Here is a 25,118-nt window from a genome sequence, read left to right on the forward strand (position 1 = left end):
GCACGTTCTGTACCATCCGTCTGTAGACTGTGACCCAAAAGGCTTGGGTCGTGTCCAAGTTTCTCCAGCCTCTGCCCCCTGTTCCGGTTTCCCTGGCGGGAGCACAGGTGGGCGTGGGCGGGTGTGAGGGGCGACCGGACGCCTGGCCTCCCAGCCGCCAGCGCCGCGCCCCCTTGGAACCCCCCACCCCCACTCCCGCGCGCGCGCGGACTTGTGGGTAACGCGGGGCCGCCAGGTGACAGCTAATGGCGGCGACCGCCTAAGCCGGCAGGAGGCAATTAGGGCCTCAGGAGCACGGCAGAACATTCCGCTTGCTTCTCTGATCCTGATCGCGGCTTCCCCGCGGTGGTGGCGGTCTCGGCGCGCCATGGACCGGCAGGCGGCGGCGGCAGCGGGCAGCGAGGGCGCCGGGGGTCCGGGCCCGGGGCCGGCTGGGGGCTGGAGACCCCCTCGGGTCGCGGGGGCCCCGCCCGCCGGCTCCCGGCAGCCCAGCGTGGAGACCCTGGACAGGTAAGCGGGGCCTGGCCCGCCTAGGCCTCCGCACCCTAATTCCCTAGGGCCCCTCATGAGCCCCAGCCATCCGCTCCGTGCGCGTGGGTCGGAGGTCGGAGTGCGGCGTCCCCCTCCTTGGCTCCCTACTTGGTCCACTCCGAGGCTCCGAACCCCATCTCAACATCCTGGACCCCTCACCTGGCTCACTTCCGCCTTGCCCGCAGGAGTTCCCCTGAGGGGCTTTGCAGCTGTCAAACCATTTCCAGTGCCACCTCTTACTGTGCCTGGGCTGGCCTTGCCCCAGCCACAAATCACTGGGGAGGATATTTCACCGGGGCTCTCCTCTCGTAGAGTGACCTTGCCTCCTGTGGTTTGAAGACCACCATATATCAGCCGCACCATGCTTGGGGTCTTTGATATTGGGATTGAGAGTGGGGGCCAGGGGGTGGAACCCCGCAGGTGTGGAGCTGGTTCACATGGGGGCAAAGATACCCTGATTTGAAAAATTGGGATGGAAAACGTCCAAACTGCTCCTGATGCAGAACACGCAATCGTTTACTTTCAGTTCTCTACCCTTGGTAGGAACCGGTTCTATGTTTTCCTGAACACATGAACCTACTGCTTATTACCCAGTCTCAGAACTAAGATCCATCAGTTATAAGCATAAACTGACCATGTCCAACTGGGAGGGCCATCCTAATGCCCCCAATGCAAGGGGTGGGTTATGCCACCTCCAGAATATCCAGTATTCCCACATCTTGGCCATTTCACTTGACACCAGAGTGCAGTTAGGCAAGAGAGACAGCTCCATCAGGTTCAAATGTTTATTCTTGCCTGGCTTAGTCACACTACTGAGCTGAACTTTGGGAAATTTCCAAAAACATGGGAACAACAAGGAACACTCCCTTTGTTTCTACCCCAGTGTAATTACAGTGTATTTTAGTAAGTTAATCACCCAAGTGGTCAGCTTCACTGAAAACTAAACACAGCTAAGACAGTACTTGGAATGGTAAGATTTTTTCCTTCATTGTGGACACTCTGTAATGTCTGAGGGCTTGGAGAGTCAGAGAATATTTTCTCTCTTACCAGCGGAGAAGACAAACCAGCAGTTTAAATTGAATGTAAGTGCTAAGGTAGGGTGAACATGCAAACATTCTAGATGGTGATCATTTGAGAAGCTTTTAAAGAACTCCATGGGGCAAGGCCCCCCTCCTGAGGCTTCTGATTCAGGATGTTTGGGGGGAGGCCCAGAAGTTAGTAGTTTCTAAAAGGTCACAGCCTAAGCTGTGATCTACTACATTGTGGGTACACGGAAGTGGTTACTTGATTTGTTAGTGGTGGGGGGATTGGCAAGTATGGGCAGTAAGCAAGGGCCTTCTGAGGAAGCTGAGATGTGAACTGAGTGGTAAAGAATGAGAAGTTAGCCAGGGGACAGGGTGGGTAGGGCTTTGAGCCATTGGAGTGGAATGTGTAGTCATGTAGGTGGTACTGGATGTGGGGAACTGGTAAGGGAAAAGACTGGCAGATGGCAGGGGCCAGATCTCGAAGGGACCTGTGTGCCTTCCCAGGGCATTTTGCCTTTATCCTCTGGGCCAGTGCTTCTCAGGGCACAGTTCTGTATAACCTGCCACAGAATAACCTACAGTGCTTGATTTAAATGCATATTCTTGGGTCTCACCCTAAATCTAGTCCATCCACCTCTGGGGTGGAGTCTGGAATTCTGCATTTTTAACAGCCACTTGGCACTACATGTAGGGTGGACCACATGATCTCTTTTGCCCAGGATGGTACTGGTTTACTAGTTGGGCCAGTGTAATTATTAATAGTGTTCTCCTTCAACTCACAGTAGTGATTTGGTTTGGAAGGGGAAAATATATGTTCACCCTATTGCAGGGACCACAAAAGGATTTCCATCAAGTGAACTACAGGATGGGACTGGCATTTGAGAATGGACTGGAAGCAGGTAGTCTTAGTTATCAGATTATGGAAATGCTAATCATTCATTCGTTTCTTCTGCAAATACACGTGCCTACTCTGTGTCAGGCATTATGTTGGGCTGAGGGTATAGCAGGAAATAGACACAAATACCTGCCCTTGAGGAGTGTATGTTTGGTGGGAGAAAGACAAAAATACAAGTGAAATGTGTTCTCTGCTAGATGATGATTAGTGCTAGAGAAGAAAAGTTGGGAAAGGGATGGGAATTGTTGGGGATATGCACTTGGGCAGTGTTTGGAATTTTATTTAGGGTGGTCACAGAAAGCCTACCTGAGAAAGTGACATTTGAATAATGTTCCTAAAGAGGTGAGGGATCCAGTCATACAGATATCTGGGACGACTGCATTCTAGGCAGAAGCCTGTGCACCCTTGGGTGGGACTGTGATCAAAGTGTTCAAGGGTCAGCAAGGAGACCAGTGTCACTAGCTGGTAGGGAGCTAGGGAGAGAGCAATAGGGGACGAGGGGCAGAGAGGTCACAGGGACAGATGGTAGAGAGTCATGGGGAGCCATTGCAGGTCTTGGAGCAGAGGAATGATATAATCTATTTAGATTTCAGTAAGATCTCCATGACTGCAGTGTGGAAAACACATCAAAAGGGGTAAGGGTTGAAGCAGAGAGACTAGCAAGTAGGAGGCTACTGCAGTCATCCAAGTGAGAGAGGATGATGGCTTAGACTGGAACAGTGAGGGGTGGAGGATGGAGGAGAAGTGATCAGATTCTGGATATAATTTGAAGAAAATTTCCAGGGTAGAGCCAATAGGGTTTGCTGATTATTGGTTGTTGGGTAAGACAGAAGAAGAATCCAGGACAATCCTGAGGTTTCTGGCTTGTAGGAAGTGGTGTTGCTGAGATGGAGAAGCCTCTAAGTGAAACAGTTTTAGGAAACTGGCAGGCTCTAGCTCTGTACTCAGTTATGAGATGACAGTTGTCCTGGAGGCAGTTGGTTTATATGATCCTGGAGTTCAGAGGTGGTGTCTGGGCTGCAGACCTCAATTTGGGAGTTTAAGCATAGAGACTGCGCTTAAATTCATGAGGCAGGAGGAGAACACAGAAGAATGATGGGTGTCTGAAAAGGGAAACTGGAATAGCAATCAAGCAAGGTGCATTCTTGTGATATCAGGTGTGAGAGCGAAGTGAGGGGTGGACTCCAATGTAAACCCCAGCTTTTAGGCCTTAGGGGCCTGGGTAACTGGCTGTGCTTTCATCTAATTTAGAAAACATGGGGCTGATGATGGTTCAGAAAGTTTGAGTTGGCAGGGTCCATTAGTGATGTCTGGGACCGATTAGTGATGTCTCCTAGGATTATGGACATCCACACCCAGGTTGGAGAAACAAGGTTGGGAGGCGCCAAGTGATTGTTGATACCAGGCATGTAGAGGGAAATTTCACAGACTAAAGAGAAGAGGTTGGGGAGAGGAGATATGGCTTCCCTTCTCAGGTTTGTCATTCACAGTTCTGATTCACACGCTTAAGAGTGACCATGAGAGTGAAACCTGGCTCTCCAGCTGTGGTTCAGCCCCACTCCATGGACTGTGGGACCCTCTTCTGTCTTCTGAATACTGTACTTCTCTTAATGATGTCAAATCTGTGGTCCTGCAAGAGGATGTGGCTTGCTCAAGGTCACGGAGCTAGCAGATGAAAGAAACAGGACTTGGATCCAGACCTCCTCTCTACCCTCCCACTAAACCACACTGTTTGTAACTTTGTTGGCCAGGACACTTTTGGATACAGGTGACAAAAAATACAAATCATTCTAGCTTAAGCCAAAGAACAAACTGTCTTGGTGCACATCACTGCTGCTGATAAATGGCCATAGCACATTTGGCACCAGAGTTGCAAATAGTGTTGTCAGCACCCACCCCCCTCCATCTGTTGAATTTTTCTTGTCTTACTCTTTATCTCTGTGGGTTCCTCAAAGTGGTGAGGGTGGGGAGTGGCCTTCAGTGGGCTGAGGTGGATTCAACCCAGGGTCTAAGAGAAAAGCTTCAATTGGCTCAGCCTGGGTCACTTCCCTACAAGTGGGGGCAGGAGGAATAAGAGGTCAGTCACTCTTCTTCTCCCTCCCCCACAGAAGCCTGTGAAGTTGAGGGGTTGTTCCCCACAGTAGAGAGAAGTGTCCTTATCAGAAGAAGGGGTAAAGAATGCTGGGTAGATGGTAACAACAGATCACCCATGGTGGGTACACAGGCAGGTTTCTGTTAGATTTGCAATCAGGGGTAGATGCTGACAGGAAAAGAGGCTACATGATAAGAAAAGTATGCTATAACTGGGCAATAAAGGTGACTTAGCCTTTAAAAAGGAAACTAAAATCCCTCCCCTTTCCTTCCTTCTTCCTCTTAGAAATTGTGGTAAATGAATTCTTGACATATAGGAATGTCTGCCCATTTAGCGCATGTTTTTACTTATATTTTCAGTCCCACAGATAACCACTGAACATCTTTGTCAGACTACAATTTAGATCACTAGTGGAGAACACCAAATATCTTTATTTTACTACTTAGGTTATTTTAAATACTGCCTAGGTAACCCAGGTTTTTCTATTCTTCCATACATGAATGTGTATTTAGTTAGAGATGAGATTTTTAAAGGTCTTGAACATTGTTTACAGTGAAAGCTACCTGCAAGGTAAATGTTTTGCCCTTTTGCTTGATTTCTTCAGTACTTTGACCAGTTGAGAGAAAAATCTTTCCCCTAGGGGCAGTTTTTAATTCCCTCTCTGCTTAGTTTGCTTATGAGGTCCTTGAGGTCAGGAGTGCACAGCCCTGAACACTTACCAGCCATGTGACCTTGGTCAAACACTGGAACCTCAGTTTTCTCATCTGTAAGATGGGTCACTGTGAGGCTGGGGTGAGGCTGTGAGTAGAATTGTGTTGAATATTTTAGAGCACCATACAAGTGGAAGGTGCCATTTTCATTGCAACGTGGTGTTCTCATGTAGGCAGTGGCTGGCATCTGTGGTACTGGCCTCTGTTTTGCCCTCCAGCTCAGTGAGTTGGCCACTACTGGTTTTGCCATATTCTGGCAGAACAGCCCTAATGGAACTGAAGACAGGCCTGCCACTTTCTTACCAGGCATGTCCCCTCTGTGCCTCAATTATCTCATCTCAGAAACAAGTTGGCTACTTTCTGTTCTGTCTTCTTATTCCATGGTTATGAGGCTCTGATATAATAAGGACTGTAAGAGCCTTTTGTAAGTCATCAAAGCCCTTACAGAAGTATAAGAAAGCATTATTACCAGACACAGACATCATTTTTCTATTTTGTTCTTTTAAAAATCACATAATCAACGTTGCTACATTAAGAGTTACTTTGATTTATTCAAAATTACATTTTCTAGATTTGAAACTACCAACATGAAATCGATTGAATGTTTTAAAAGCATATGCTTTAAGGTAAATATTTCACTTTAGAATTAATTTCCTGTATACATCACATTAAGAATATCCATTCTATATACAGGGGTTGGCAAAATAATACAATAATCAGTAATAATACAAGAATAAACTTTGGTATACTTACAACTGCAAACCTATGTTTGCCCATCCCTGTAATTGTAAGAGTAAAATTCCATTAAATGATAGGGAATAACTTGCTTAGAATCTTAAAAATAAATTTTCAATTCATTTAAAATCAACCTGAAAGCTAACTTGCTTCCTAGTTATTAGTCAGTATTTCAGTTCTTATAGTAAATGTAAAGGTAACCAAATAGTGTAATAAAAGTTCATCTGAAAAAAGAAATGTATATATATATACACTGAGTGGCCAGATTATTATGATCTCTGAACACATAGTAATCTGTCCACTCAGTGTACATCCTATATAATAAAAGGCTAATATGCAAATTGTCCCCTCGACCAGGAGTTCGACCAGCAGGCAGGCTGGCCAACCGCCCATGTCCCCTCCCCCTGGCCAGGATGGGCAGACCCCAGCAATGCACAAATTCATGCACCGGGCCTCTAATATATATACATATATGTATACACACACACACATACACACACACACACACACACATACACACACACATGCACACACTGAGTGACCAGATTATTAGGCGTTCAGAGATCATAATAATCTGGCCACTCAGTGTATATCCCCAGTCAGTGCTCATTTTTCTCACCAAGAATTTATGTCTTAAAATATTTTAATCACACTATTTCTTTTAGTCCCACAGGATCACATGTTGAATGGTGTAAACAGCTTATTGCTGCTACAATTTCTAGTCAGATTTCAGGTTCAGTGACATCAGAAAATGTATCCAGAGATTATAAGGTAAGCAGCATTGAGTTCTTAATTTATTTTCAATATGCTCAGTAGCCAAGAAGCTTTGCAATTTTAAATCAAGTGAGACTTTGGTCCCTTGTTGCTGGATGGCCATTTGCTTGGGAACAAGGCTGAAAGGTTCTCTGTTGTTAGATGTGAACTTTAGAAGAGAAACTTTACCAGGATCTAGTATATGTGGTAATAATTTTGTAATTGAGAGGAAAAGATGCCTTTATATTATAATCATTCTTTTAAAACTCCAGTTACATTTTATGATTTAATATACATTATATTATATATTACTTTTTACCTTATTATAATAAATACCTATATCTTCTTTGTTAATATTCTAAATTTCAGAAAATATCTGATGTACAGTATTTTCCTACAATTTGTTTCTGTATACTACCTGTGGGTATTCAGCATTAACATGTGATAATATAATGTAAAAAATTTGTAAAATCTCAAGAATATTTTTATGGGCAGCCTGATATTTTAGTCCTTATTAAATTAAGAAATATCTTCTTGTTTATTTTTAAAGTTGGATTTCCTGCTTATTCTAAAGTTAACAGTGATAAGCTCCTTGGTCAGTAGGGAGGGGCTGGGGTTCTTTTACTCAACACTGCTTCCCTAGCATGATCTTGGAACTTAGCAGATGCTCAATAAATATTTGTTGAATCAATTAACAAATAAAGCACTTGAGTATTCCATCATTTAGGTTGAAGATTAACTTTGTTTTAATGTAAATAAACTATTAACAGGTACATTAAATGAAACTGTGTTTACATTTCAGGTTGTAATGTTTGCTTGATTTGAGATTTCTGTTTATTATAGTAATTTTGCCTGGTAGTAAGAGATAATTGATTTTCATAAGTATTTGCAAATTACATTTAGTATTCCAGACTACCCTCAATCAACAGTCTCTCAAAATCATGGTCCTTGCCAGGCATCAAATCTTACAAACAATTTAAGAACTACAATAAAGACCCTAATTCATTCCTAATAGCTGCTCCTTGTTTAAGGACACTGGACTCAGTTCCTCTTTAGCTCATAACATACATGCAAAGACTGGCTCAAGAGGCCATGTAATTGAAATTTGGCTGTCATGCTGTACTTGCTTCATACAAGCTGTCAAATGCTTTTGATGACACCTACCAAAGGAAAGCATTGGTTGTGGATTAGTAGAAATTGGATAATCTGCCTAACCAGAAGGGTGACAGTGTATTCCTTAATAAGTTTCCCTGCTATTTGATTTTTGTGTTTAACCACATAGTAGCAGCTGGGACTCCTGGTCCTCAAAACCTGGCTGGGCGCCCTAGCTGGTTTGGCTCAGTGGATAGAGCATCGGCCTGTGGACTGAAAGGTCCCAGGTTCAATTCCGGTCAAGGGCACATGCTTGGGTTGCGGGCTCTATCCCCAGTGTGGGGCATGCAGGAGGCAGAGGATCAATGATTCTCTCTCATCTCATTGATGTTTCTATCTCTCTCCCCCTCTTCCTTCCTCTCTGAAATCAATAAAAAAAAATATATAAAAAAAAACCCAGCTGGGCAAATATACCATCTCCAGGTGGGAGAAACATCTGCTATATCACTGATGCTTGAGTGGCTGGTCACTGAGCAGCTACTGGTCGCCCTATTGCCTCCACTTTAGCTGAGTAAGTGCCCTGCTGAGTGGAGAGGCTCAAGGACCCATGTTAGCAGAGAATAGCTAGCTCTTAGTCCTTGGAGTGATTTTCTGTACTGACAATTAATGAATTAACTGTAATGTTTTCATTTGGTTGAATATTTGTTAGTGCTGTGTGGGTTCTATAAAAGATTGAATGTTGATTTGTGTGCATAGCTTTCTAACCTCTTTATTAATAGAGCAGAGTGAGTCTGTACTTTAATATAAAGCAACTGTTTTTTTTTTAATTTTAGTCTATTAACAAATTTTGTGTAGCAGAATTGGCTCATATCAGAATGGTTTAACAGATGGTATTCAGAAAAAACTAAGGCTTTTCTATATTTTATAAATTGAATTTTAAGTATCTACATCAGATCATGGCTAAAGTCTTTGATGAATTATTGTAAAACAGTATGTCTTATCATTGTCTTTGTTATATTTGCCCTGTAGTCAAATCTACAAAGTTGCTGTTAAAGTTATTATTCGGGAGTTATATTTTTTTAAGGAGCAAGTTTTTTTTTTAATAATACATATTTTTTATTCTAAACCACAAGGATAATTTTACATGCTACTTATAAAGTAGTTCTTAAAATCAGAGTAACCAAGATAGGCTACCTTTGAGACACCTCTGGCTTGGGAGCCATTGTTTGGGGTTTTCCCTAAAGGTCCAGATAGAACTCTTTTTAAAAAAATCCTCACTTGAGCATATTTTTTTCATTGATGTTTTAGAGAGAGTGGAAGGGACAGAGAGAGTGAGAAACGTCTATGTGAGAGAGGCACATCGATTGCCTCCCGCATGTGCCCCTGGGATGCAGGACCCTGCAACAGAGGTACATACTCTTGACCGGAATGGAACCCAAGACCCTTCAGTCCAAGGGCCAACACTCTATCCACTGAGCCAAATCAGATAGGGCCAGATACAATTCTTTGATAATTTAATTTGTAGTCATCAATCAGTAATATTTGAAATTGTCTATTGTACAAATATCTTATTTAAAATACACACTCAAACTTTGGGTGGTGGGCACACGGTGCAATATACAGATCATGTAACGTAGAAATCCACACATGAAAACTATATGTTCATTTTGACCAATGTCACCCCAATCAATTTAGTAAAAAAAAATAAAATACACACTCAATTTGGAGGTTAATTTATTATAGGTAAAATTCAAGGTTTGTAATTAAATGGGAGCAGGTGTTTGTATGGAACAGAGCACTTGTATCTTTATTTGAAACTAGAGACCCAGCACACGAAATTTGTGCACTTGCAGGGGCGGTCCCTCAGCCCGGCCTGTGCCCTTTCAAAGTCTGGGAGCGGGCCTAAGCCATCAGTCGGACATCCTTAGCGCTGCTGCGGAGGCGGGAGAGGCTCCCACCACCGCCGCTGTGCTCCCCAGCTGTGAGCTTGGCTTCTGGCTGAGCGGAGCTCCCCTTGTGGGAGTGCACTGACCACCAGGGGGCAGCTCCTGCATTGAGCATCTGTCCCCTGGTGGTCAGTGTGCATCATAGTGACTGGTCGTTCTGCTGTCCAGTCGATTTGCATATTAGTCTTTTATTATATAGGATGCTGATTGTCTTCTGAGTGGTAGGCTGCTGAGAGTGGTTCCACATCCTCATCAACCTCCTAGCATGTACAGGGTTCTGTGGTTTTGACATATCACCCATTTAAGCCTTAACCCAGTAAGGTCACTTTTATTTTAATCATCATTTAACAGATGAGGAAACCAAGCGTTGGAGAAGTCACTTGACTTGCTTAGTATCACACAGTCAGAACTGGGATTTGAACTCAAGATGGTATTAAAGCTCTATCTAATGTTTTGCTAGTACAACTTGACCAAAAAGAAAAAAGAACTAGGTTTTGAACCCAAATCATCCTATTGAAGAGCTAGAATGAGTTTTAAAATTTGTCCCACCCCTCTGCCCATTGTTTTTCAAAATGTGGCCCTTGGGTCTTCTCACATCAGCACTCAATGGGGTGCCTGCAAAAATGCACCTTCCTTGGACCCCATCCTACTCTGTGAATCAGAATCTCTGAAGGCAGGCTACCCAGTGCTTCATATATTTCTTACGTACAATAAAATCTGAAAAGCTAGGTTCCCGAGGTTAATATCTGTTGAAATTAGTGATGGGACCATACATTTTTGGTACATGTCCATAAATCTGAATAATTAGCAACCCATGATAGATTTTGGAGATGATTGTTTTATTATTTACTCATATCATAAATTGACAGCTCAGGATCAGGTCACCCAAAGTGTGGTAAGAAAGTCACCGGTTTCACATGAGATAAGTTTAGATGGTATGTCCATGGAAATTTTTAACAGTTACACAATTATTTTAATGAGTTTAGTAAAACCAGCACATCAAACTTGTAGTTGAATGGATGTTATTTCTTAGAGCTAGGCAAAGTATGAAAAAGGAGTGGATTTAAAGGCCGTAAATACTAATATTAGTACAGGCGCTATACAGATACAGCAAACCAACTTGTAGAGGCAATATATGAAATGACAGAAGTTTGAGAAACATTGTCGCAGATGAAAGAGTAGATAGCCTTTATGTTGATTTGTAAATCAACTAAATTAATAAATGTTTGCTTTAATACCAAGTCATCCTGAATATTTGATTAATAATTAACACTCCTAGAAGAAATATAATAAAATGTTTTGTTTTGTTTGCCCTGCCCCTCTACTACTCAATTGCTTTCATTTTTACTGGGCTAAAAGAGTAAAATTCTCTCTTGTATTTGTCAATAAATTTAAGAACAAGATCAGAATGTAATGTTCCATAGATTAGATGAAATAATATAGTTAAGAATTGTTTAGGAACTATTAAAAGTGACACAGTTGATCAGTTTCCATTGCTGGGAAAGTAGAACTAGGCCAGGAGAGGGAACATGATGGAATAGTACAAACAGTACTGGTTGGCTTTGTGAACTTGTATAGCCCATGACTGTCAGTTTCCTTATCTGTAAGGATAAAAGAGTTTGGATTAGATTGTAAGTCTCTAAACTCCTTTCTTTGTAGAACATTCTTCAATTCTGTTTTGTCAGAAAAGGATTTGATTCTGGCTGGCCTTCAGGAAATTATGACATTATAATTTTAATGTTATCATCCTCCTTCCTCTGGTTCCATCATTGTCATTATCATCATCAAATCTATGTACTTCTCCTGTTTTCCTCTCCTCATCCATACACACACACACAGTAGCTAGATCTTATCTTTAAACATTCTGAAGAAGATAATGGAGAGGGTCCTGTACTAAGTTTAATCATTTTAACAAATTAGTACAGTGATTAAATTCTGGATGCTCAACAAAAATTTCCTGAAGGGCTTTGGAGAGAAGTGGAATGCAGTGTATGGGGAAGGCTTAATTATGCTTGAACTAAGTCTTAGTTAATATTTCTTAAATGGAGTGCTGCTATCTATGAAAAGGGAGGCTTGAGCATGATCTTCCAGAATCCATGGCTGTAATCCGTTGTTGATAGCTTGACCTCATGATCTATTTATTAAATCTGAGTTTGGAAATGCAAATGTCTACATGAGATAGTTAACAAGCTGGGCAGATATAGGAGGGAGCTGTGGAGAACTGGAGAGTACAGCAACTCCCCCTAGAATAATTAAATTAGAAAAAACTCTGCTGCCTATTTGAGCAGCAGGCATCTAATTTGTAACCACTCTAATAGAAAAGTGCTATCCTGTCTCCCAGGGTTACACGTAGGGAAGAATTATTGCTTAGAAATATCAGGATTTGGGCTTTTGCTTCTAGAAAGATGGAGCAGATGTACTTTTTCTTATTCTTCATGCTAAGGATAACTAGAAACCCTGGACATAATCTGTAAAATAAACATAAGAATTCTATGAAAGGGAGAGAGAAGAGGCAAACTGGTCAGGCACCTCAGGACCCAAGGAACAACAGGGTGGTGAAATTTTTGCCACATACTGTTATGTCCCAGACTTTTTGCTGAAGAAGCCAGCAACCCCAAAATGCCAACAGGCACAGACAACAAAAGCCTACTCTGTAACCAAAGGACCATGAAAGGGGCAGCCTAACAAAAAGAAAACTCTTAGACACTAACCACTGTACTCTAGCCAAACACCACAGAAAAAGTTTCGGCCCCACACCCACCCTCCAGCAAGGCCAAATGGAGAGCCTAAATTCAACCCTTGCTAGGCTGTAATGAGACAGTGCCCACCCTCCCCTTCTGCTGGAGCAGTGTCAGAGAAAGCCAGCTCAAACAGCAGGTTTAAATAAGATCTTATAATACTCAAAATGTCTAGATTTTTATTTGAAAAATCACTCATTAGCCCTGGCCAGTTTTCCTCAGTGGTTAGAGTGTTGGTCCTCAGACCAAAGGGTCACAGGTTCTTTTTTAAATATATTTTTATTGATTTCAGAGAGGGAGAGAGAGATAGAAACATCAATGATGAGAGAGAATCATTGATCAGCTGCCTCCTGCACGCCCCCTACTGGGGATCGAGCCCTTGACCGGAATTGAACCCAGGACCCTTCAGTCTGCAGGCCAATGCTCTATCCACTGAGCCAAACAAGCTAGGGGAGGTCACAGGTTCTATTCCAGGTCAAGGGCACATATCTCAGTTGCAGGTTTGATCCCTGGCCTCGTTCGGGGCTCATGTGGGAGGCAACCAGTTGATATGTCTCTCTCACATAGATATTCCTCCCTCCCTCCTTCCTCCCTCCCTCCCTCCCTCCCTCCCTCCCTCCCTCCCTCCCTCTTCTGCCTCCTCCTCCCTTCCTTTCACTCTAAAAATCAATGGAAAAATATCCTTGGGTGAGGATTAAAAAAGAAAATTATTCATTATGCCAAGAATCAGAAAGATCTTAAACTGAATGAAAAAAAGAGAATAGATGCCAAAACTGAGATGACAGATATTAGAATGATGTAAAAAAGGTTTGAAAGAAGCCATCATAAAATTGTTTCAATAAGCAATTACAAATATACTAGAATGTCACAGACAAGAAATAGAAAAGTTTAAACAAAGAAATATGAGATAAAGGACAACCAAATGGAAATTTTAAAACTGAAAAATACGATAACTGAATTTTTTTAAAAAAAACCTCAATGGATGGGTTCAGTAGCAGAATAGAGAGGACAGAGAGAAGGGAATTACACTGAATAAACAAACAAACAAACAAACAAACAAACAAACAAACAGCACTCCTGCCCTCGCTGGAGCATCAGCCGGCAGACTGAAGGGTCTCGGATTTGATTCTGGTCAAGGGCATGTACCTCGGTCTCAGGCTCCTGACCCTGGTCAGGGGCATGCAGGAGGCAACCAATCCATGTGTCTCTCACATCTGTGTTTCTCTCTGTCTCTCCCTCTCCCTTCCTCTCTCTCTAAAAATCAATGGGAAAAATATCCTCAAGTGAGGATTAAAAAACAAACACAATAAAAAAGCCAAAACCACACACACATACACACACACACACACACACACACACACACACACACACACAAAACAAAACAAAGCAACAACAAAAAAAAAACAGCACTCCCAAAAGTTCATGGACTGTATGTTTTCATTTATATAGCAGTCCTGAAATGACAAAATTATAGAACTGGAGAATAGATTAATGGTTAACAGGGGCTAAGAAAGGGAAGGGCAGGGAAAAAGTGGATGTGGCTATAAAAGAACAACTTTGGGGTCTTGTAGTGATTAAATTGTTCTGTGTCTTGACTGTGTTAGTGTCAGTATTCTGGTTCTGATATGGCAGTATAGTTTTGTTATATACTCCCATTGGGGAAATCAGATGATATAGTACATAGTACATAGTACATGGAATCTCTCCGTATTGCATGTAAAATATATTTTGATTAATATTTCTAAAAATTCGTGATATATCAAAAGTATGATTTAAATGAAACATATAGTTATGCTATGATATGTAAAAACAAAAACAAGAGAAGTGTATTGTAATTGCGGAGCCCAAATCACTTCTATAAATGTGATGTAAGGCACCTGTTATTGAAAAAATGAGAGAGAGAGGCCGAAAAACCAGGACTACAGGCTTTATTAGAGGAGAAGGACCCTGCCAGGCTGTCTCCAGGGGAGAACATCATCACGTGCAGAGGTGAACACGCCTTTTAAGGGGAGGAATGGGAAGGGATGGGGCTTAGGGTACTCGGCACGTGCTGATTGGTGGTTTCATATAAGGCACATGATTAGGCACTTAGGTACTTAGGAATCAAGAGCTTAGGGTATTTGGGTGGTGCTGATTGGTGGTTCAATGTATAGTCCATATAAGGTGCCTGGTTAGGTGCTCAGGAATGTCCAGGCCGCAGGTGCAGGTTACGTCATACTCCGTCCATCAGTTGGGGGAAGGGAGGATCTATCATTATTTTCAAGGGCTGGGCTGCATGGAATTCATAGTAGGGGAAAGAGTCACCAGAAAACATAATACAAATTGGACTGTGATGAGCATTCAAAGGACAAGTAAACAAGGTGTGGTGGGAGGAGAGGAGGGGGCAGAGCATGGCATTCTGGGCATTAAGCCTGAGGGCCTTTATCAGCCTCCTCCGGAAGGGGAACAGGTTTAGGTGGGGCCTTTTCCAGGTTAAGAGCATGGATGCTAAAACCAGCCAGCTTGGGTTTGAATTCCCCACTCTGCTTTGCTGGCTCTATCACCTTGGGTAAGTTACTTCACCGCTCTATCACCTTGGGTAAGTTACTTCACCTCTTGCTGCCTTGGTTTCCTCATTTGTCATATCGGGATAATAGTAGAATCTCCTTTCCCAGTGGCTGGGAGGGTTGAGATAACACCTAAAACATTTACCACAGCACCTGGAATTGAGTGGATCTTGTTGATATTTATATTACTGGTACTGGCTGGGTTTGAAAACTTTCTGAAACAACTTCCATGCTGTTGAGGATTTAGGGGTGTCAACTACCTAAAGAATTCAAACAGAAGCTGAACTGATAAAGACCATAATAATTGCTCAAAGCTGACTTGAAGGGCCTGGCTCAGGTGTGAGGCCACAGTGGGCCCTGGATAATACACACTCTCCCAAAGGCAGCCCTGAACAACTTTGACCTCTCCTTTGGGGCAGAGCCCATGTGGGCAAATTCTTCATGGGACCAGGAGACCAGGCTGTACCCTATAGGCAGGCTGGCACACATAGCCCAGAGAGGCAAAGGGGAGCACAGTAGCTCTTTTTCCCTAATCCACCCAGAGCAAGTGATCATCCCGACCCCTTACCTCTCTAGTGGGGAGTGCCCCAAAGAAAGACTTGAATGGAACCTGAGGGCAGAGGAAGAGAGTTTAATGCCCAAAACAAACTTTCATACAAATTTAAATTGGGGGGATTCTCTGGGAAATAATTCACTGTTTCCCTCCCAGCTACTCACATTGCATACCTAGAACACTTCTGACACCAGATGTGCGTTTTTCCCCCCACACCCGTGGTCGGCAAACTGCGGCTCGTGAGCCACATGCGGCTCTTTGGCCCCTTGAGTGTGGCTCTTCCACAAAATACCACGGCCTGGGCGAGTCTATTTTGAAGAAGTGGCATTAGAAGAAGTTTAAGTTTAAAAAAATTGGCTCTCAAAAGAAATTTCAATCGTTGTACTGTTGATATTTGGCTCTGTTGACTAATGAGTTTGCCGACCACTGCCCCACACCAACCAATTCTCCAACATCAGCTGGGAGTCCTCCAATTCAATTAAATTCTGACACTAACTGGAGTTAATGCATAACCCAGAGGTTAAAGGCTCAGTCTCATGAGACTGTCCCCCATTTCCGATGCCAAAGCAAATAGTGGGTGCCCAGTTTCCCCAAAACTTCTGCCAGACTTGGCTACAAGTTAGGGACTCCCACGACCCCCTGTTGAATTTGATAATTTGCTAGACCAGCTCACAGAATTCAGGGAAACACTGAACATTTACCAGTTTCTTAAAGGGTATGATAAAGAACACAGATAAACAGCCAGATGAAGAGATACAATGACGAGGTCTGGGAGGGTCCCAAGTGCAGGAGCTTCTGCCCCTCTGGATTTAGGGGCAGTTGAACCACCGTCACAGCATGTGTTCAATCCAGAAGCACTCTGAATTCCATACTTAACTTCCAGGTAGTTTGCTTGCTTTGTTAAATAGACTAAGATCATTAACTTTTTTGCACCTTCTCGTAGGTTCTTGGCATGTGTAGGAGGTGAGAGAGGGGATGTGAGGCAGGTCAAGATAGTTGTGGTGCAAGTTGGGTAGGCTGAGACCCATCTATATATATAAAAGCCTAAGCAGCCGATATGATCGGATGACTGGATGACTGGCCAACCAGTCGGTAGCTATGACGCATACTGACCACCAGGGGGCAGACACTCAGTGCAGGAGCTGCCCCCTGGTGGTCAATGCGCTCCCACAGCCAACCTCCTGTGGCCGGCCAACCTCCCGCGGTCCCTCCCCCGGCCGGCCAGCCTGATTGGGACTCGGTGAGATGGCCCCGATCAACCCTGATCACTGGCCATGCCAAGGGACCCCACCCATGCAGGAATTCGTGCACTGGGCCTCTAATCAACTATAAAAGGTTGCCTAAATAGTGCTTATGCTAACAACTGCTTCCTGAGTACTTATCCACCCCGGTACAATTGTGTTACCCAATTATACCCTCCCAACAACCTGCAAGGGAAGTGTGCCCAGCCTCACTGATTTAGAGAAGAGGAGACTAAAACTCCCAGGGCTTGTGTTGCTCATCAGGGGTCCAGCGGGCAGTAACGCAAGATTTGACTCCAGAGTTCATTCTTCTAACCACTATGCTGGTTTGCATCCAGAAGCCTTGGTTGGGAAGATGTTTTCTGAAGTTTTTCCACGAGGATTAGATACATAATTCCTGTGGTTTTATAGCTGGTCAGGACCTTGCAGTCATTCTGGAGACTCCTCTCCTTTTGTATGTGTAGAGACTGGGACCCAGTGCAGACATTAAGAGGCCAGAAATAGGACCCAGGCCTCCTAACTTAAAACCACTGCTCTCTTTTCCAGCTTCGGTCAGAATCCAGTTCAAGAAAAAAAAAGAATAAATCTCTCTGTGTACCTGAAATGGCTTATTTCAGAAGAAATGTAAACTAAACCAGAGAGAAACACTTGGGTATTAACTTATAGACTTTCAGGAGACCTTCTTGGTCTTCTACCAAGAATACCAAGGAATTCATTACAGTCGGTAAAGAATTATGTGAGTGTAGGCCCGGCAGGTGTGGCTCAGTGGTTGAGTATTGGACCTATAAACCAGGAGGTCACGGTTCGATTCCCAGTCGGGGCACATGCCGGGATTGGGGGCTTGATCCCCAGTGTGGGGTGTGCATTAGGCAGCCAATCAATGATTCTCTCTCATAATTGATGTATCTATCTCTCCCTCTCCCTTTCTCTCTGAGATCAATAAAAATATATATTTAAAAGAAAAGAATTATGTGAGTGTAAAAGCACGTATCATCCTACCCCTTTCCAGGATTTTGAGTTAGTCTCTCCTTCCAATACGAAAGGCTTATTGATAAAGGTATATGTCCTACATATAAGGAAGGAAGGCTCAGTTACACTACTTGTGAATGCTACTTTGTTATTTTCAGTTGTTGGTATCACGTTATAGAGAAAGTGTCAGAAATATTGTAGTTACAGAAAAAATGTGAAAATAATGGCTTGCTAGAGCAGAGGTTTGGAGGTAGAAAGGGGAAGCGAGGGAAGTGATAGTGGTGTTGATTTTTACATGAACCCTAAAAGGGAGATTGTATGCTTGAAGACTATAGTTTAAATGTGTTAATTATAGTGACGCCATCCTGAGGCATTGTAGCAAACCACCTGGGTTTAAGTACTTGTTCTGCCAGCTTGAACTTGGCTGATTATTTAACCTTGACTTGGTTTTCTCATCAAAACTGGAGCCAATAGTTTTTATCTCACAAGGTTGTTCTGAGAGTGAAATAAGTTAATACATACAAAGTGCTTAGAAGAGTGCCTGGCACCTAAAAATCATATCATGAGTATTTAAAATTTTTATTGAATTTTTGGAGTGGTATTGGTTAATAAAAGTATATAGGTTTAAAGTGTACAATTATATAATACATCATCTGTATACTGTATTGTGTTTTCACCACCCTAAGTCCAGTCTCCTTCCCTCACCATTATTTATCCTCCTATTACCCCATGAGTCTCTTTAAACTCTCCCTACCCCCATGAGTTTTTTTTATGATGGAGCTTTGCTTAAGGAAGGCAATAAAAGAACTAAAAATAAAATTTTCATTAATCAGAGATTAGGAAGAGGGAGGTAGTAGTTTGAGAAAGCTTATTTCCTCATCTTTTAAAATGGGATGAAACTAGCTACTGTTTAAGGTAGACAAATCAAGAAGTTGAGGTGTGACCATATTTATGGTTATGGAGGCGATCCTCATAATTAAAAATAGGTCCAGTTAAACATGGTTATCACTGAGGAATGAAGCTCAGGGAGTGGAGACTTTTTGAGTTTTATTGCCATATATGTCCCATTTTGAGTTTTTATTAACACAAGTATGCATATTTATAATAACTTTATTGCGTTGTCATTAACAAATGATAAACTTTGCATATTTAGCACATACAATTTAATAAGTTTAGATAGGTATACACTTATGAAACAGTTACCACAATTAAGATGATAAACATATATATATAAAACGCCCTGCCCCCTTAAAAAAAAAGCCAGGTTTAAGCTTCTTTGTCTAAATAGTCTAAGTTTAGGAACTTATGGGCTTAAATAAATCTCTTCGTGCTACAACATCACGTAATTCAGAAAACTTTTTTTACTTCAAGTGTATTTTCATTTAATGATGATACAGAGATGAAATCTTCATGTGCTTATCTATCCTGAGGAAAATCTATACAGCTAATAAGAACCTCTGGTGATTTTTAAAAATTATCTGTTTTCCATAGAACATCCAGTGGTTAGATCAGCCGTGGGCAAACTACGGCCTGCGGGCCGGATTCGGCCCTTTCGGCTGTTCTATCCGGCCCGTGGAGCCGAAAGAGCGGAGGGTTCTCTTGCTCTCCCCTCCGCTCCTTCACCAGCAGCAGTGTTGACATGGCAACGTCGGGAAACACGGCAGCAGCTCCTTCTTCTGAGTGGGCGGATTTATATCAGCCCATTCAGTAGAAGGAACAACCTCTCAATCTTCCAGAGGCTCCTTGTAATGCCCGTGGACGTGTCCCCCGACATCACCCTGAGAATGCGTAGACACGTTATCGTGGTGATGTAGGGAGACACGCCCCTGGAGAGCACCGTATCAGAGCATTAGCTAAAAAGGAGACCAACAACACTGTTCCCACTGAAGTTGATGTTTTAAAGACCAAAAACCTTTCAACCCAGTCTACATTGCCAACTACATCGACGTCCCGGGCATAATTTGGAAGTTGCACTAAAGAAAATGTTTAATTTACTGTTTACACATTTTGTTCTTTTCTATTTGTTTTAGTTTTAAATTATTTTATTATATTTAAGTTTAATTTGAAAGGCTTTTGTACCTTTCCTTTGTTAGGCAATTTTATTTTGCCTTTGCCATCTTCAATATAAGGTATGTTTTTGTGCTATGATTCCTCCATTTTTTGAAGTTTCAAATTATAATAATTAGTGTTTACATTCTTCTTGTTAAAATGTTTGAAATGAATAAAACTATTGAAATAAAAAAAAGACCGTACCCTTTTATGTAATGATGTTTACTTTGAATTTATATTAGTTCACACAAACACTCCATCCATGCTTTTGTTCCGGCCCTCTGGTCCAGTTTAAGAACCCATTGTGGCCCTCGAGTCAAAAAGTTTGCCCACCCCTGGGTTAGATGATCAGAAATCAGACTTTGGAATGGGGAACACATGATTCAGGTCTTCCTCAGACAATTACCACTGTTCACTTTTCAAAAGTTTCTTTCATTCTCTGTATTGTTTCCTCTGTCCTAGGCTTCCCAAATGCATATGCTGCATGTTTAAGTAGTATTCATAGGCTACTGGTGCAGGAAGAACATTGCTGAAATTAGTGTCCTTATTCAATAAAGCTTGGCTTCCCCTTGCAAGGGCAGCAGCCTGGGCCTCCCCTCCCATTCTCTGGCCCTCCCACACCACCCAGCTACCTCTTCCCACCTGGAGCTGTCCTTATCCAGGCAGCGTGGCCTGGGGGTCAAGAGAGGCATTTTTCTCTTGGTCGGGCAGCCACATCCGGGAGTCAAATTCTGGAGTCCCAAGTGTGAGTTGGAAATATAATTTCTACAGAAACCAGGTTATGATTTGTGGTTATCTAAGTTTCATGATACTATTAACACTGTAGCTGAGCTATGCTCTGGGTCAAATGTGGGAACTTTTGTGGGTTTTGGGTTTGGTTTGGTTTCTGTGGGCTGGTTTGGGATTAGAACTGCCTTTTTACGTAATTGTTTCTATGGGGTAAATGTATTCAGTATTCCAAACAAACACAGAAATGAACTTTTCAAACACTGCCTGTTCACAATGGCTTGTAATAGCACTTGACAGAAGGGGTTTGTGTTTAAAATAATGTTGTTTGTCTTAGCCTAAGGGCAATAAGTTTCTTCAAACCATAGACTTGCCTGAAAATTATAGGACAAATGTGTTAAGATTGATTTGATGTTGAATGAAACTTTAAAGGGCAAATGTGTTAGGATTGATCTGGTTGGTTTTATGTACAGGATTATGATATTTATTAGGGAATGGGCTGGTGAACTTAATGACATTTTGTACAGGTCAATAGTAATGTGTTTGTGATGATGATGTTCTGTATTTTAACTAACAGGTTTTCAGGAGGCCTGATATAAGGGTAAGGATGTTTGGCAGATGGGCCTCCTACTTGTGTGTCTCTGTGCTTTATTGAACAGTCTATTTAGTGTTCTTTACCTTCTCACTGGTTTTTATGAGTCACTCAAATCAATTTGCTCTGCTGTGTCATAGCTTTAAGTGTTCACTGGAAACGCTTTATTTGTTAAAATGGTTTTATGTGTAATAATAACCAATGTGTATGAGGGCAGGATGCTAAAATTGTTGCCAGTGTGAAATACTGACTTTTGTTGTGTTACATGAATTCTGACCAAATGGATCTTTGTGGCAGGGGCTTATAAGGCAGAGTCCTCTTTTAACCTTGTTTAGCATGTAATTCATGCTAAAGAATTTAGCAACAACAACAAAATTGTTAGTTGTTGTCCACCCTATCTAAGTAAGATTTTAAGTCACTTTCATGTCTGCATGCTGAATCCCAAAAGCAGAAGTGCTAATCCTAAAAATTAGTTTAGCAAAATCAGTCCCATTTAGTATTTCTTAAAACACAGATATAACTATAACATCTAGTGGGTTATAGCTTATATTTCTTCATGATTTTCCTTCCCTTTATTTCAGAGTATTCATAAAGCAAGACAAAGATTGGTAATGTGCATGCATTTAAGCCTGAGTATTAGATGTTGAAAATTAACCTATTTCCATTAAACGAAAACAATGTGGATTTTGATAGAATAATTTAGGGACTTCAGTTTAAAATTCTTAATCTTATTGAAGCCAATAAGTAGTACAAAAATAAGCAGGTTACATCAAATTCTTATGATTCTAGTTGGTTTATCTTTGTTTAATCTTGTTTTCACCATGTTTTCTTTCACTCGTGAGAATCATTGTCTTTCACTGATTCACATTGTTAAATATTAGTGCTTGGCTTTACACTTGCATGGACTTTGAAATGCTGTGTGATTTTTGTTGTTGTTGTTTAGCCATTCATTTTTTCGATTTTAAAATTTCTGTCAAAGAATTATTCAATTCTCTTTGTATTTAAAAATGGAAAGTTTAAAAAAAAACGGGCTGCATTTAAAAAATCACCCTTCTTTGGAGGGTAGCAGTACCAATTGTGTACTAAATTCCGTTTGATATGAAGTATAGAAATGTATTAAGTGACAATTCCACTTCATTGACAAAAATGAAAGATGGGAAATAGTGAATCCTTTTAAATCTCTGTTACTTCTTCACTGATTGCCTTTCAAAGAAATATAGTCATTGGAACCAGTTTCATGAAGGAAAAATATATATCTATGCTAAATTTTAATATTTTCAGCCTTAGAGACTTGATACAATAAAAGGTATTATAATTTTGTCATCTTAAGTATTCATATATTTTATACCATCTGCTGAACTAAATGTCCAATTTTTAAAGTTTCAAAAACTGATTCTATGAAGAAATTAAATTAAGAACAGTATACCTTAAAGGGATTGGAAAAAATTTAAATAAAGATATGTGATCTCTCAGCTGTTTCTTTGAAGCATGTTGATACTGTAATTAGAAATATTTAATATGGCATTGATTCATAATTCACAATATTTAGTAATAAGCAATAAGTACCAGATTATATGTATACATATACTTACATGTATATGTATATTTCTAGCATGTGATACGTGCATGAGCATGTTTGTGGAAATTTTGGTAATACCAGTGGAGTTGATTGCTGGACAGTATAATAATTCTTGAGAATATATGAATACTTACTGTGTTTAAAATACATGTGTATGAACTGCCTTTGTATTGTGGCTGGATTTTGCCCTTTACCTGGTTTCTGTGGTGTTCTTTATTTTCCATGAGCATATTACCTCTCTGCTGTTTTGTTCTTTGTATGCTATAGTGTATATTGCTTGATTTTAAAAAGACAGTACATTCCTTGAAATCCATGATGTTTGTTTGCTTTTCATTTTTCTACCCCAACACAAATACAGAATAGATACAACACAAATACTCCATTTAGGCTGAGGATGCTATAGATGGCCTACACGTTATTTCTTTACCTACAAGGGGTGAAATGTTGTGATTTGCAAAGCCATGAAAGGTGTGTCGACTTTTACATGCTTACTGTCTCTTTAAAAAAGAAGTTCTGTGCTTTCACCTGTCTGTTTGCACGTGTTTCTCTTTCTCCTCTTGCTTTTTCTTGTCCATGCACCTGGTGCTGTACAGGAGATTCAGGAAGAACACAATGGCTACCCTTCTGAAGCTGAAGCTGATCAGGTGGCAAGTTCTACATGTTCATCTGTTTGTAGCTACAGAGTGTGTATTTAGAAGCCATTTCATAATAGATTTCTAGACGATAAGCAAATGTTTTTACCACGACAGTAGTGCCCTCCTGCCCAAGTTTGATAGATTCCATGATGACATTATTTGCAAAAATTGGTTTATCCAACATTTTGTCAACGAGAAACTTGTTCATCCATACTTCTTGGTTTTCCCACATAGGGTTATTGATGTGCTAATGAACTTCAGTCATAATAGGATTCTGATGGGCCTTTATAGAGACTTAGAGGGGACAGATGCATATGCTAAGCATGCTCCTTGAGGGTGCAGACTTTGCTTTCTTCAAATGTGCATGGTCCGTGCCCAGCATGGTACCCTGTACCAGGGAGCTGGTGGGCCTTCAGCTGGACCTTCAGGGTCACCGGAACAGGATTTGGGTGAGATCATTAGAGGAAATTTCTCAACTGGGCAACACTTGGAGCAAAGGCACCAAGAGGAACAGGTGTGTTCATGAGATCAAATTTTGTTCACAAGAATCTGTTCTTTGATTATGCTGTACATGGGTTGGATAAATCAAGGGTCAAATTATGTCTTGTGCAACTTAGTAGTTGCAACAAAAGCTTAATGTAGCACAAGTGTGAGTCCCATTTCCTAACACCAGCTTGGTAAACCGTACTCACCAAACAATGAGCCTTTAAAAACTATTCTCCTCTTGAATTCCTATGCTAAAGTGAAATGTGTTTCCTGTACAAAATAAACATTTTATGGGGAAATCTAAGCAGCAGGATCATTTGTTTTGTTCTGACAGTTGCTTTCTCATTACTTAAAGAGCATGTCCCACATTTAATTATTATTAGTGAGAGGTTTGTTCACCAACACAGTTATGCTTCATATAAATGCACAGGTGTTTTAAGCCAAATTCAACATGGCTTTCAGAAGAAAAGGGTAATGTTTGATCTTTAACCTCTATCTTGAGAGCCTTGTATATTCTCAAAATGGTCCCAATCACTGCTGTCTCCCATCCACAACATTTTGCTAGGTAGTCCTGGGTTGAGGATTTTAAAGTGTTTGATGTGGCTCCACATAAGGCTTAAAGTGAGCCACATTTCTCCCATCCTTTCCAGATACAGTTAGATATAGTTAATTAGAACAGCTTGCTTTAGTAAATATATTTCAAAATAACCTATCATTTATTTTAAAACATAAGTTAAGGAATTACAGTCTATATAATATATAAGATAATATTTAGCCATTAAAATAAGCTTTAACAATGTAATATTTGAAGTAATACAAAACTTGAATATTGATTAAGATGGCTTTCTCACATTGTAACTATATTATAAAATTACCCTCTAGTTCAAGCAATAAATTAAAGAAGGTGACTTTCAAATTAAGGCTTCTAGTAAGGATTTGTGATTTCTTACCCTATCTAATAAAGAGGGAATATGCAAATTGACCATCATGCTGTCACAAAGATGGTGGCGCCCACAACCAATAAGGAGAGAATATGCTAATTGACTGCCACGCCCTCAAAGATGACGGCGCCCACAGCCACAAGATGGCGGCGCCCAGTCCCCTCAGCCCTGCCGGGGCTGCAGGCACTGCACACCTGCCTCCGGAGTCCCCCAGTCCCCTCAGCCCCCCAGCTGCCCAGAGCCGGCCTGTGTGCAGGCAAGCCTCAGATGGCAGCTGCCTAGCT

The 25,118-nt window shown here is 41.4% G+C and overlaps 1 protein-coding gene across 18 annotated transcripts in view; it reads left to right on the forward strand.

The window, feature by feature from the left end:
* The first annotated feature begins 216 nt into the window (after positions 1-216).
* MTMR1 (myotubularin related protein 1) overlaps positions 217-25,118 on the forward strand; it is a 94,079-nt gene continuing 69,177 nt past the window's right edge. For 3 of the 18 annotated variants that reach the window (XM_080653781.1, XM_080653798.1, XM_080653788.1), the window contains exons 1-5: positions 235-510; positions 6,654-6,759; positions 21,179-21,202; positions 21,775-21,801; positions 23,366-23,455. In XM_080653781.1, coding sequence (XP_080509907.1) covers positions 368-510; positions 6,654-6,759; positions 21,179-21,202; positions 21,775-21,801; positions 23,366-23,455 — 390 coding nt within the window. In that variant the 5' untranslated portion in view covers positions 235-367. Of the gene's footprint in view, positions 511-1,421; positions 1,502-6,653; positions 6,760-21,178; positions 21,203-21,774; positions 21,802-23,365; positions 23,456-25,118 lie in introns of those variants that run through there. The other 15 variants (XM_080653783.1, XM_080653785.1, XM_080653789.1 and 12 more) reach the window with 14 other exon arrangements.

This window comes from Plecotus auritus (assembly GCF_963455305.1).
Source record: "Plecotus auritus genome assembly, chromosome: X".
In the NCBI taxonomy this organism is placed as follows: domain Eukaryota; kingdom Metazoa; phylum Chordata; class Mammalia; order Chiroptera; family Vespertilionidae; genus Plecotus; species Plecotus auritus.